At 47.2% G+C, this 15,647-nt stretch overlaps 1 protein-coding gene across 3 annotated transcripts in view; it reads left to right on the forward strand.

The window, feature by feature from the left end:
- Positions 1-15,647, forward strand: part of MAU2 (MAU2 sister chromatid cohesion factor) — a 297,343-nt gene that overhangs the window by 260,351 nt on the left and 21,345 nt on the right. For all 3 annotated transcript variants that reach the window (XM_068129792.2, XM_078786386.1, XM_078786387.1), the window contains one exon: positions 13,188-13,278. In XM_068129792.2, the coding sequence (XP_067985893.2) occupies positions 13,188-13,278 (91 nt within the window). The remainder of the gene's footprint in view (positions 1-13,187; positions 13,279-15,647) is intronic.

The following is a 15,647-nucleotide window of genomic DNA, read 5'->3' on the forward strand; positions in this document are numbered from 1 at the left end:
AATCAAGTTTATTTACAACACATAAGACGCAGGTGACACAGTGCAAATACTAGCTTACCTACAGACTTAATTAACCCAGGGACAGAACAAACAAAACAAACTCACCTACACAAGAAGGGTGGAAAGGCAGGAGGTGGATGGCTGGAGGGAGAGGAAGGTCCAAGGGGGGTCCTGCAGCACAACCGGCGCGTTTAGCAGCCGCCGTTCAGGCCCCACGCTGCTGTTGTGGCTGCTGTGGACGTCGCGTGCTTTGCCAGGCCTTGTCTGACGCGTCTGGTCCAAACCCTCAACTCTTTCTTGTGCGTTCGTTCACTCTTTACCACCGACTCCTCACCGCAACCAACTGACCACCACCACCGACTCCTCACCGCAACCAACGCAACCAACTGACCACCGACTCCACTGACTGACTCTTCACGACTCTCTTTCTTGACGACCAACTCACTTGCTTCCTGCGTGCGCGCCTTTTATAACGCCTCCGGCGATTAAGCCGCCGGCCTTCAGGACACGCCCATCGGTGTGCTCACCTCGGCCCTGGTTGGTCACGCGACCCTCTCGCTCCGCCCTTGATGACGACGGGCGGGCACGCCCCTCTTCCCCTCTATGACGAGGTGGAGACACGCCTTTCTTCTCCGACCCTGCCTCGTGGTCAATGGCGGTTATTGGAGGGGAGGTAATTGAGAATCGAGGCTCGGCAATGACGAGAGGGGATGTAATTGGCAATCGAGGGTTGGCAATCACGAGAGGGGATGTAAAAGGGAATGGAGATTTTGGGGATGGGAATGAAAGGGGATCTATTCTCTTTCACTGGTGCAATGGAGTACTTCAATTAATGGGAGACACAGCCTTACCATAGAACACAGAATAAGAGATAACTATCAACAGGGGTATTCTATTACTTGGCTGACGTGTATGCTTGTGGACTAATTATGGGATGCCCTTTCACCTTTACACAGCTCCGGAGGTAGGGGGGCGCAGAATAAACAATAATAATAATAATACAGCACACAATCAAAAAAAATACAGTCCTCATCTCCGCAACACTGCACCCTCCTCCTCTTAGGCACGTCCCGGGCCTACAACTTTTATTTTTAGTATGACACGTAGGTGTAGTTCCCTCTACTTTTAACCTGACCCTGAGTGCGACAGTTTTAAAACATAAATAAATGTGTCCCGCTGCTCCATTGCACCCTGCCTAACAGACTTACGCCCACAGTTAACCGAATTGCGGAATGGTCTTCAAACTATACACTGACGGTGGGAAGCATTATTTACAATTGACGCTACTTTTATTTACAAAACTAACCCAGGACCTGTGATTGTTCTTTCTGGGGGGGAGACAGTCTGCTCTGCATCGACGCACCATGAACGCACCCAACAACGCACCAATACAAGCACCCAAGCACCAATCGGTGCAGTCACCATTGTTCAAGAGTGTTCAACAAAAATAAATTCAACAACCCCTAACCCTGCAGGTGGTCTCTTGCTCTTCGGCTCCCTCTGCTGGTTATTATTATTTGGTCTTCCAGATGTTGTCATTCTTTTGCTTTGCTTACTGGCGGCCTATTTGTATTAAAACTTGCACCCAATGTGTCCTTTTTATTTATTTTATTTATGGCCCACAGGGCCGACTAGTGTGGTTCACCTGTGGGGCATCGGTGCCCTGTGGCCAAGGTCCGCCAGCAAGATTTCGGGCCCTCATGGCCGGTTCCAGCAGAGGGGCCATGCCCCAACCCATGGGGTCCATAAGTGGTGCTCGGCCACAGGCATGTGGTCCATAATGTGGTGCATCGATGCAGACAGCTGGTTCTGGGAATTTCGGGCGCACAATGGCCGACCCACGCACGCTCCCCTCGGCACCCAATGGCGCACAGGTCATGTGGGAGACAAAAGGGGAAAGACAATTGAGCGAGGGGTAAGGTCACAAGGGTACACATCAATAAGGCAATGCAAGGCGAAATGCGTACGGAGGGCGAAGTGAGAAAGCTCGTCCCTACCGTACGTCACCCCCCTGTCACCTACCCTACCCTTGCCCTTACCCCATATGTACAAAAATCTACACATTTACAAATTCGTCACTACTGTCACGTCTTCCCCATATTTCCCCTATACCAAATTCGTCTCCACAATCCCTCTACTTCAAAATTTGCCATCACCAAATTCATCATCAATCCTCATAAGGAGGCAGAGATGGAACATCAAAGCACAATGTCACACCCACGTCATGATGCGTCTCACAATCCAAACATTTGCACAGTAAAAATAATTAAACATGGCATGGTGCGGAGTACCTGTCACCTCAGGTGAGTGGATGCAGATGGTGCGAGGAGACTTCATCCTAACTACTTTCTAAATGACATTAACACACTTTACACTACCCGGGGTCTTTCCCTGCCAATCCATTGGCCACTTACACTATGGGTTCTAAAAACCAATTCCCATTGACCAAACTGTGGTGCTTCTTAATTTGGGGTCTCACTCCCCCGATTCATCTCCCGGTGCCCTCGCACAATTTCTGGGCTGCGACGTGTAGCTCTCCCAGCAGGTCTACCCACCTGCACACCTCCACCACTGCAGTTGCCACCCGAGCTTACCTAGCTCCTCACCCTAACCTAACTAACTGGGGAAGGCCCTCTCCTGGCTCTGTCACCCCTTGGTGCCCTCTGGCACTGGGCTACCCGGGTCCGTCCTCCGGATCCTCGGGCCCCATCCACAACTACCGGCTCCCAGAGCCCACCTGCGGCCTCACCTGGCCGACATCCTCACAGTGGTGGAGTGCCCAAACCAACTACACACACTAACAGGCTACACGCCCAGCCATTTCCACAACACTAATGCACCCATCCAAAGACCATTCTTTCACTCGCACCACAGATGCCAATATCCAACCACAATTTACCTGTACCCTCTACCTAACACTTACACTACCCGCCCCGGGTATCCGTGATGGGGGTCCACTCTTCCCCCATTCACACCTTCGCACCATCCACTCCACTCCACAATTTCCACCATACTCACTCCACGACCATCCATTCCAATACTCCATACCATTTATTCCATACACCTGTCCTCCATTCACCTGTCGTTGCACACCTGTGCAATCATACCTGGTGCCACCTGCACCCTCCCTCCTCCTCTTCCTGGACCATTTGGTCAACACAACACGCAATCACCACTACTCCCTCATACACTGCTCCATTCACCTGTTCAGTTGCACACCTGTGCAATCACACCTGGTCACTCCTCAAACACATGGCATCATCTCAGCTAACTACTCCCCTCTGAAACTTGCGCTTCCCAGTCGTCCCTTTAAACTATTGCGCTCCCACGTCATTATCATCCACACTAATCTACCTGCGTCCCCACTACAGGTATCAGTCACTAACTAACCTTAACGTTACCTAATGTCATCTTCGCTAGATCCCTACACATGATATATCCTAACCCACCCGGGCTAGTTTCCACTGCCATACACCCCATAATCTATTGCGCATTTGCCCCACCTGTGAGGGATGGTGGATTTGCTATCCCACCACATCGGGGGTGTCCTACTATCAATTTGGCTCACCAAATTTCAGCCAATCAAAAATTTTGCCAATCATCTGCCAATCACCGTACCAATCATCAAATTTCGCCTTTTTCTAATTTTGAGTCCAAAACACTATCCTCATCACCCGTCTACTTATTAGATCCTCTCGGTGCACCAATTCCCTTCTAAAGCTCGGCTTCGTACAGCCGAGCAATGAACGCGGGTTCTTTGGTGCCGGCGGCTGGATGCGTCCGGCACTCTGTGCAGGGACGGGGGCTTACCCGTGCCGAGATCCCACGCCCCACCTCGGCGTGGAGCCATCCAATGTCCCGATCTCGACCTGCCGGCACGTCTCAATAGAAAGTGGTCGCCATGACGACCCTTCCTATCGGGCTGCCCGCTCCGCCTAGTGGAGCCCGGACGCGGCCGTTCCAAGCGAGGCACAGCGTGGATCGCGTACGGCGGTTTCGGATCCCCGCTGGTCCTCGCGGCACGCGAAGCTGCCCGACGCGCACCGAGGGCCCGATTCGGCTATAAGTCGTTCTAACCTCTAACCTGGTTACCGTCGATGCCTCACCTGGATGCTTACGCGCATACGCTACCCCTTTCTTGCTCATACCTCCAGCTGTTCCCATGCTCCTCGTACCTTTCCTTACACACCTCGGTACACTCATTCCGCTCACCGACTTGGTCACACACCTGACCACTGAACACCTTGGCACACATTCGTCGCTCGCACACCTCACCAACACACCTCTTCGCGCCCCTTTCTCGGTCACCTCCTTTGTGACAATCACAGGTGTGCTCTCACCCGCACACCCAACCACGTGCCTCACTACCAATTCCAGCGTGCATTCCCACTCACGCTCTACCATTCCAGGTGTGTATCCTTCCATTCCAGGTGTACAGCCTCGCTCACCTGCCACAACCAACTCACGCTCCGTGTCACTCTCACTACTCTCACCTCCACTCTCGGTCGCGCACTCACCCTTACTCTCGACAGCGCAATCTTTCCTCATGCACCTGTCCGTTACACACCTTTCTCGCGCACACTCTTGCGCACACTCTCCCGTTACACCCTCTGTAACACTCACCACAGGCGTACACTTTCTTGTTACATCCTCTGTAACACTCACCACAGGTGTACACTCTCTCGTTACTTCCTCTGTAACACTCACCACACCGCGCTTCCATGTACCCCCTCGCACACGCGCTTCGACCAACTCACTCTTGACGGCACACTCACTCCTTGGCGTGCACTTTTTCCTCACACACCCCATGGTCAGACATTCTCGCACACCTCTTTTTTCGCACACCAGACCTGTCGCACACTTCACCAACGGCCTCTCACGAACACCCCGATCCAAACCAATCCCCAAGCCGACTGAAGCTTTCCTCACATCATATACATTGCCACTCACCTCCGCACCTCGTCTCCGCACCTCCTTTGCCACCTGCAAACTCTTTATTTGGTTAGTGAGCATCACATTATGAGTTGAGCACCGACCTTGCACATATTCCATCACCTCCTCCTGGATTTCTCTTTTAGTTTCTGTCCGTCCCTTCTTAATTTCACTCACCCCTTCTTCCACTTCCTCTAATTTTCGCTTCACCTCTTTTATTTCTCAGTGCGTCTCCTCAAGTTCGTCCTCTAAGGCTACCGTGACCGTCTCTATGTGCATCCTCACCTCTCGGTCCTTCGTCTCCATTATCTCTGTCACCTCGTCCACCCTCATTGTCAGTTCCTCACGTACCATCTGACATTGCCTCTGTGTCGCTATTAATTCGTTTTTAATTTCTTTTTGTGTCGCCTTTAACCCTCCTAGTACCGCAGTGTTCTTTTGAACCTGCTCCACTAGTTCTTTTTGTCCCTCCGTCAGCTGTTCCACCTCCTCCGTCAGATCTTCTATTCCCCCTTGTAACTTTGCCGTATTATTTCTCACTTCTTTCTCCATACGCTTCTCACCTCGCTTTACCTCCTCGCGTAGCCCCGAAACCTCCTCACTCACACCTCGTCGTATCTCCTCTTTCATCTCCTCCATCTCCTTTGTAGATGCCACCCTCATCTGTCCCAATTCATCCCTCTGAGCATCCAATTTGGTTTCTACCCCGATTTTTACCTCCTCTATCTGCTCTCCCATTTGTTTAATTTCTCGGGCGGATTGCTCCCCTATCTCCCGCAATTTGCCTTCCATCCTATTTTCTAACCCCATTAACCCATTTTTCACCTCTTTTATCCCGTTGTCTAACCCCTCAAAATTATTGTCTAACTTCCCAAATTTCTTGTCTAACCCCTCACCAGTACCCCTCGCTTCGTCCCTCATTACCCCCATTTGCTCACTCTGAGCCTCCATCCGGTTCCCCATTACCCCCATTTGGCCCTCCAATCGCTCACCCTGAGCATCCATCCGGTTCCCCATTACCCCCATTTGGCCCTCCAATCGCTCACCCTGAGCATCCATCCGGTTCCCCATTACCCCCATTTGCTCACTCTGAGCCCTCATTTGCTCACTCTGCAGGTTGAGGGACGCCTGCATTTGTACCATAAATTGCTCCATGAGGGCCTGCATTTGGGCCATCCCTCCCACTTGTGCAGCGGGTGCGGCCGCCGTAGCAATGTGCGAGGCGCCATTTTGCGCGCCCGCAACCTCGTGCGCGAGGACGCCATTTTGTGCGTCTGATACCCCTCAACCGCCTCCTCATTGCTCTCCTCCTCCCTTTCTTCCCCTAAGTCCTGGTTACCCCTAACCCGTCTATCTCTCCCACCGGCATCCCGTCGCCTTGACCAGCCATGGCGCGATTCAAAATTCGGGTTTTGTAAAACAAAACAAATTTCGGCCGCTCCAAATTTTGACCAAATTTTTTTTTTTTTTTATGTTTTAAAAATTTGGTTCGGGCCCCGAATCTCACTCCCAGACACCAATTGTTACAGACGCGGTTTTTAGATGTTATTTTACCGAGCGGTTGGTATTACCGCGTCCGAACAGTTACTCCCCAATTAGAACCCGATTCACCCAGAACTTTGGCCGTATCGCACCGCAGCTGCCCAATCTGGGAAAAGACTAAAACTACGAATGCAAAGAAGAAAAGGAATAAAACGAGAAGACGGACAGAAGAGTAATTGGATTTATTGTACACACACAAGCAAAAAGGAGCAATCAAGTTTATTTACAACACATAAGACGCAGGTGACACAGTGCAAATACTAGCTTACCTACAGACTTAATTAACCCAGGGACAGAACAAACAAAACAAACTCACGTACACAAGAAGGGTGGAAAGGCAGGAGGTGGATGGCTGGAGGGAGAGGAAGGTCCAAGGGGGGTCCTGCAGCACAACCGGCGCGTTTAGCAGCCGCCGTTCAGGCCCCACGCTGCTGTTGTGGCTGCTGTGGACGTCGCGTGCTTTGCCAGGCCTTGTCTGACGCGTCTGGTCCAAACCCTCAACTCTTTCTTGTGCGTTCGTTCACTCTTTACCACCGACTCCTCACCGCAACCAACGCAACCAACTGACCACCACCACCGACTCCTCACCGCAACCAACTGACCACCGACTCCACTGACTGACTCTTCACGACTCTCTTTCTTGACGACCAACTCACTTGCTTCCTGCGTGCGCGCCTTTTATAACGCCTCCGGCGATTAAGCCGCCGGCCTTCAGGACACGCCCATCGGTGTGCTCACCTCGGCCCTGGTTGGTCACGCGACCCTCTCGCTCCGCCCTTGATGACGACGGGCGGGCACGCCCCTCTTCTCCTCTATGACGAGGTGGAGACACGCCTTTCTTCTCCGACCCTGCCTCGTGGTCAATGGCGGTTATTGGAGGGGAGGTAATTGTGAATTGAGGCTCGGCAATGACGAGAGGGGATGTAATTGGCAATCGAGGGTTGGCAATCACGAGAGGGGATGTAAAAGGGAATGGAGATTTTGGGGATGGGAATGAAAGGGGATCTATTCTCTTTCACTGGTGCAATGGAGTACTTCAATTAATGGGAGACACAGCCTTACTCTAGAACACAGAATAAGAGATAACTATCAACAGGGGTATTCTATTACTTGGCTGACGTGTATGCTTGTGGACTAATTATGGGATGCCCTTTCACCTTTACACAGCTCCGGAGGTAGGGGGGCGCAGAATAAACAATAATAATAATAATACAGCACACAATCAAAAAAAATACAGTCCTCATCTCCGCAACTATATATATATATATATATATATAATCAAGGCACCTCCTAGCTTTAATGGTGAGCACCAGCCACAAATTATGTCTCACACGGTAAATACCGCATAACCCGCAAGGAACCAACAGCCTGTCTGCCACACAGACCATCGTTCCCACCAGTGCAAACCAAAACCAGGGGGTGCAGTGCGATCGGCGGGGATAATTAATCAACGACATAACAGCGTGACGAGCGCTGTCCCGATCTCCTGTGGACCGAAGTCCTAGACCAAAGCGTCACCTCCGACCCAAGGGTCTTCTGGAGGCCTCAGCCCGGCCACTCTGTCAACAGACAGAGATTTATTCATTGGTCCCCATTGGCTAAGCATCTGTGTGGCAGACAGGCTGTTGGTTCCTTGCGGGTTATGCGGTATTTACCGTGTGAGACATAATTTGTGGCTGGTGCTCACCATTAAAGCTAGGAGGTGCCTTGATCATCTTAATAGACGATTTTGGTCCTCATTGGTTAGATTTTTTGCAGTATGCCGTCCTGACGAGGGTCAATAAGCCCGAAATCTGATTGGCGGCTCTGCTTGATGTTTAGCCAATGGGGACCAATGAATAAATCTCTGTCTGTTGACAGAGTGGCCGGGCTGAGGCCTCCAGAAGACCCTTTGGGTCGGAGGTGACGCTTTGGTCTAGGACTTCGGTCCACAGGAGATCGGGACAGCGCTCGTCACGCTGTTGTCGTTGATATATATATATATATATATATATATATATATATATATATATATATATATATATATATATATATATATACATACACACACACACACACACACACACACACACACACACACACACACACACACACACACACATACATACAGACTTGGCATTTAATATGGAATATTTTTTTGTGGGGGTGAACTTACTTTTCAAGATGTCTTAGAACCAAAAGTTCATTGGAATTATGTTGAAATTATTCTCGATTTGTTAATGTGACCTTTAAAAGAAACAAAAACCACATTTGACATGTCGAAACAAATAAATTTATCCTTGAAAGTAATGGAAACTGATATCGAACCCAATTCATGGACAGTACTGTGTTAAACTTCTGTACGTTTTCCAGAAGTATCTTTTTATTTTGCACATTAGCCAAATTTTTTTTTAACACAAACAAAAGTTAAATTACGACTGGGATTACGGGCAGTAAAATTACAGTTCAGTACTTCGTGTAACCCACACGAGCATTCAGGAGAGCACGTACACGTTGAGGCATGCTGTTCACGAGATTTGCCAAGGTTTGGACAGGAATCGCTTGCCATGCAGTGACAATAGCCTGCTGCAATTCACGCACAGAGGACGGCTGCTGGTCCAAGTGGTCGATTTGACGTGTTAATTCTGCCCACAAGTTCTCTCTCGGATTAATAGCCGGAGACATGGCAGGCCACTCATATGCTCTACACCACGGTCAGCAAGAAAGTGTTGGATCATGCGAGCACGATGAGGCCGTGCATTGTCATCTTGGAAGACAAAGTTTCCTTGAAAGGCTGCACGAACCAAATGGAAGCAATGTTTCTTCCAGAATGGCCCTGTACTTGAACTGGTTCAGGTTTCCATTCAGAACAACCAGGTCAGTTTTGCCCCCTGCATGAAAAGCAGCCCAAACAGTTACCCCACCACCTCCAGCTTGGACTCTTGGCACTATACAATCTTTGTTGTAGGCTTCATGCACTTGTCTGCGCATTCGGACGCCGCCATCTTGACGAGAGACCAGAAATCTAGACTCGTCACTGAAGATCACGTGATTCCAGTGTCCTGGCTGCCATTGACGGTGCTCTCTGGCCCACTGCAATCGGCGCTGGCGGTGTTGTCTTGTCAGGCGTGGCTTTCTCAGGGGACGCCTGGCACGATAGCCTGCTTGAACCAGTCGTTGGTTGACGAGCCTTCTGGATACAGGCACATTTGTCAGTTGCTGCCACTCAGCCCTAAGCCGATTAGCTGACTTGGTACGGCCATTGCGGACTAACCGGTGCAGCTGGCGATCATCCCTCCTTGTGGTTCTGCGGGGACGTTCTGGCCTCGGTATTGGAGTAGGGACACCTCTCTGAGCATTTCGTTTCAGGATCTTTGACACCTGACCCTGAGTGATGCCATACTGCCGAGCAATAGCACGCTGTTTCATGCCGTAATTTCGTAAAGCCACCACTCCATGACAAACAGCATTGTCGAGTTGATGGACCATCTCCAGATGAAGCGGCAATAACTTTTGGAGACGTGCAGCAGTTGTTTTCCACTAATACAGAACGCAACAACCCTTGTATACCCGACTGTGAAGCCAATCATCAAATGCACCTGTCCGTACATTTTGCCACGCCACCTGTGATATAATCCTGTTGTTGACTTCTTGCTGCGATAGACAATCAGTGACATGGTTCTTTTAACAAATAAATCACCAAAGTGTAAAAGAAACTCGCCAGATTGATATACTGAGTTAAGAAAGTAAACCCAAGTCAAGAAAAAAAATATATTCCATATTAAATGCGAAGTCTGTATATATGTATATATCATATCTATATATACTAGGGCATGCCCGTACTATATATATATCTAAAATTATATCCCCCCCCTCTATTTACATGAAATGGTTTGGTCCAAAGCGAACGGCTTGCGAGTACGGTGACAATCCCCCCCCTCTATTTACATGAAATGGTTTGGTCCAAAGCGAACGGCTTGCGAGTACGGTGACAATCCCCCCCCTCTATTTACATGAAATGGTTTGGTCCAAAGCGAACGGCTTGCGGAGTTTGGTAAAGAAATCGCCATAGCGTGCACAAACGCGCAGGAAAGCGAAAGAATCGCAAATTAGTTTTTATTAGTTTTAAAACATAGTTTAACGCCAACATAGTTTGCAAACGTGAAATAAATGAATACGCTCTCAAATGTGCCGTCCGAGGCAGAGTCTGTTCGCCACGTTCGGCACACGTGATAGCTCGCTGCTCTCTGATTGGTTGAATCGTTTTTTGGACATAGCTCGGTAACTACTTGTCCGATTAATTTCAAACCTTGAAAAGGCACATCCTCGGGTCCCCAGCAATATACCTGGCAAGTTTCAAGTATATCGGACCCGTGGTTGTCGAGAAACAGCGGTCACAGACAAACAAACAAACACACACACAGACACACACACACACACACACACACACAGAGATTACTGGAATTATAGATAGACTAGGGCATGCCCGTACTATATATAAGCTAGGACGTGCCCGTACGTGGGTGCCCGTTCCTTGCCAAAAAAAAAAAAAAAAAAAATTTGTGTAGGGGTGTGTGTGTGTAAACATCCTAGGGCGTGCCCGTACGTGGGTGCAAAAAAACATGCGTGCAAACAACAACAACAAAAAAAAACTTTGAAACCACGTGGCAGTAACGACCACAGAACCCCCCCCCCCCCCCCTCTATTTACATGAATGGTTTGGTCCATTCGCAACGACCACAGAACCCCCCCCCTCTATTTACATGCAATGGTTTGGTCCATTCGCAACGCCAAAGCGAACGGCGAACGGCTAAATCGCCATAGCTCGGTAAGTACTTGTCCGATTAATTTCAAACCTTGAAAAGGCACATCCTCGGGTCCCCAGCAATATACCTGGCAAGTTTAAAGTATATCGGACCCGTGGTTGTCGAGAAACAGCGGTCACAGACAAACATACAAACACACATACACACATACACACATACACACATACACACAGAGATTAATGGAATTATTATAGATAGATATATATCTATATATATATATATATATATATGTGCAGTGTGTGTTGTGTTGTCTTGTCTTGGCTTGTGACTGAACTACTTTCTCAAACTTTTATGAAATCCTACCAAACTTCGGGTATGCACATATCTCTCCCGTCGGTATGTCTTAAGTTTTTTTGTTTTTTTTTAATTTCCAATTTTTTGGGGGGGGGGGGGGGGGGGGGGGGTTTGGGGAATTTTTTTTTTTCCCCACTTAAGTTTTCAACTTCAATTGTTTATAAAAGGTAATATCACGTATATTACAAATACATTTGTGCATTATGATTGTTTGAATTATGATTGGTGTAAACCATGTCAAAACAGCAACTCAGGTACAGTCATTTATCTATATATCTACACATCTGGGCAGTGTCTGTGTTGTCACTTAACGACTCCCTCAAACTTTTGTTTCCGTGGTTGTGAAGTGTTTTTAATAACTTTTGTGGTGGTTTTGAATCACGTGGTGGTGAGGTATTTTGAATTATGTGGTGGTGAGGTGTTTTTAAATGACGTGGTGGTTCGGTGTTTTTAATTATGTGGTGGTGAGGTGTTTTGAATTAGTTGGTGATGAGGTGTTTTGAATTACTTGGTGGTGAGGTGTTTTGAATTACGTGGTGGTGAGGTGTTTTTAAATGATGTGGTGGTGAGGTGGTTTTAATTTCGTGGCTGTGAGGTGTTTTTAATTTCGTGTTTCGTGGCTGTGAGGTGTTTTTAATTTTGTGGCTGTAAGGTGTTTTTAATTTCGTGTTTTGTGGCCTTTGAGGTGTTTTTAATTTCGTGTTTCGTGGCTGAGGTGTTTTTAATTACGTGTTTCGTGGCTGTGAGGTGTTTTTAATTTCGTGGCTGTGACGTGTTTTTAATTTCATGGCTGTGAGGTGTTTTTAATTTCGTGGCTGTGAGGTGTTTTTAATTTCGTGGCTGTGAGGTGTTTTTAATTTCGTGGCTGTGAGGTGTTTTTAATTTCGTGGCTGTGAGGTGTTTTTAATTTCGTGGCTGTGAGTTGTTTTTAATTTCGTGGCTGTGAGGTGTTTTTAATTTCGTGGTGGTGTTTTTCATTTCGTGGCTGTGAGCTGTTTTTAATTTCGTGGCTGTGAGGTGTTTTTAATTTCCTTTTCTGTGAGGCGTTTTCAATTCCGTGGTGGTGAGGTGTTTTGAATTACTTGGTGGTGAGGTACAACACAACACAACAACTCAGGTACAGTCATTATCCTCAGCTAAAATAAGCCCGCTCCTCAGTAACGATGCGTGGTGAGGCGAGCGCAGCGAGCCGAGCCAGGCTAGTATATATATATATATATATATATATATATATATATATATATATATATATATATATATATATATATATATATATATTTATATATATGTACATATATATACATATACATATATATATACATATATATATATATATATATATATATATATATATATTTATATATATATATTTATATATATATATTTATATATATATATTTATATATATATATTTATATATATATATATATATATTTATATATATATATATATATATATATATATATATATATATATATATATATATATATATATATATATATATATATATATATATATATATATATATATATATACTGGTATATATTTGTTGCATTGCAATTGCATTGGACTCTGTTGTTGTTCTCATCCATCTTTTCTCTCCACTTAACCAAGGAAAGCAACAACATGGTTGTGCCTGCAATGCAGCTCGCAAGCAAAATTCCTGATGTTTCTGTTCAATTGTGGTCTTCAGCATTGCTTCGTGGTAAGGATCTGCTTGAATGATCATGCAGACATCAACTTTCCTTCCTATTATCAAGTGTACCCATAAGCTGTCCCAGTGAAGGCAAATGTCGTTTATATAAAAGATGATGTAACAAGTTGCCCCAGAAATGTTTAAAATATATCCGAGGACTGACAAAAAGTTGCTAACAACTGTTGTGGTCATGCAACAATTGTGGTCAATGTATGTTTCACAAAGTTGGTGATTAACTTTATAGTTGGTTGGTGATAAAGGGCTTTACAGTATTTATTCCACTTTGCACTTGCCTAGTTGAATGAGGTTGGGAAATTTTGTGGTAATGGACAGTTTTTGAAACTTTGTAGAGGCATGGTTCTCTCAATATTTCAGATGAAAGTCACATTTCGGGGTAAGAAGGTGTGTGTGTGTGTGTGTGTGTGTGTGTGTGTGTGTGTGTGTGTGTGTGTGTGTGTGTGTGTGTGTGTGTGTGTGTGTGTGCGTGTGCGTGCGTGCGTGTTAGTATGTATGTAGATGTGTATGTGTATATATGTCGATGTGTATGTGTATATATGTAGATGTGTATGTGTATATATTGTCGTGTTCCCGGGGATTAAGATCCCCATGGTGACGAATGGCCAATCAAGGTTTACACTCCAAGGCGTTAAGTCCAACTATGGCGGTGTTATTTATATGCGCAAGGGTGTAGTGGAGGGCAGCGAGCGCTTACCTGGACGGGTTTCACTTGACGTCCTCGATAAGGAAACAAGACAGGCACAGAATTTAAAATGCAACGAATAAAGGGTTTAATGAAAATAATGCCAGGGACAAGAAAAGCACGGTAAAACTAAATTCCTAAATTGGGGCGCCCCCATACGGACTTATGAAACAGACACAGGGAGAGATAAATGAAAATAAATGCATAGCGTTTGTGTGTACTCAGCTTTGAGCGGCCCTCAAACCCCGTCGACCCTCGAACGGGTCCCTGGTCTGTGCGCTGGAAAACAGAACTTTGGCGCGCAGCTGCGTTCACCCCAGCCACCAACGTGCAGTGCTCAGTCACAAACCCCCCTCTTGTCGGCCACTCCATAAAGCACCGTGGTCTCTCCGGCTCACTCGACACGGCACACAGCCATCACAAAGCCACAAACCAAGAGCATCAGAGTCCACGAGCTGCGACCGCCAATGTCAGGACCAAGAGAGAGGAAGGGAAGAGAAGAGGAGCACTAACTGTGACCACCCACCACGCAGCCAGTCCCAAAAGAGAAAAATGTGACTGTTCGCTTTAGACTCAGGAAACAAAAGAGAGAAAACGTGCGACTGCACGCTATGAAGGCCAGCCCGGAGAGAGAGAGAGAGAAAATGGCAGTCTTCAGCCTTTTTGTTCCCTGGTCTCGAACGTCATCTGATGATATCTGCGCGCGCTCCATTCAGAGTCCATCGTAGCAGTCCATCGCCCTGACCAATCATCACCTCTCGGGGCGGGGCCCCACGGCCCTGCCTGCTTGATGTTGCGATGACTCGGCTGGCGGCGCCAACGGCAGTGTTCAAATGGCTGAATCCGGTCGCTTGTTATGAGGTTTATTTTAGGTGTGGAGTGCATGGCTGGTGTGGTGTGTGTCATAAGGAACAAGGGAAAAACCACAGAGGCAATATACAGATTCATACAGATCTTCATACAATACAGAGAATTATTCATATACCCGAACTAATTAACATAGCTCCACCCCTTGCCATGGAGACAAATATACGACCTTACGTGTCATCCGGCCTGACATCCGGCCTTATGTGACAACGGATTGCCTACTTAGTTACATGGAGGTTCTTCTTCTTCGTCGCGACATTCGGAGCACACTACCCTATACAATCCTACCTGGCCCTAAGGTATTTCATTGGTACTCCCCACAAACGTAACATTATGTATACGTGTATGTGTATATATGTATATGTATATGTGTATGTGTATATATGTATACATGTGTACGTATATGTGTGTATATAGACTCCAAGGACCCAGAAGACCCAAAAGACCCCAAGGATCCAAACAACCCAGAGGACCCAAAAGACCCTGAGGACCCATAAGAGCCCAAGGACTCTGAAGACCCCAAAGCCCCAAAATGATCCAAAAATACCCCGAAGACCCTGAGGACCCAGTGCACCCCAAATACCCAAATTACCCCAAAGACCCTTAAATACCCAGAGGAGCAAAAAGACCCAAGGACCCCAAAGATCCAGACGACCCAAAAGACTCAAATGACCCAAAAAGCTCAAATGACTCAAAATACCCCAAGGAACCAGAAGACACAAAAGGCCGTGAAGACCAAAAAGACCCCGGGGACCCAAAAGACCCTGAGGACCCAAAAGATCCGAAGACTCCGAAGACCCAAAAGAAGAGT

Source organism: Myxine glutinosa, chromosome 11 (assembly GCF_964187855.1).
Source record: "Myxine glutinosa chromosome 11, kmMyxGlut1.1, whole genome shotgun sequence".
Classification (NCBI taxonomy): domain Eukaryota; kingdom Metazoa; phylum Chordata; class Myxini; order Myxiniformes; family Myxinidae; genus Myxine; species Myxine glutinosa.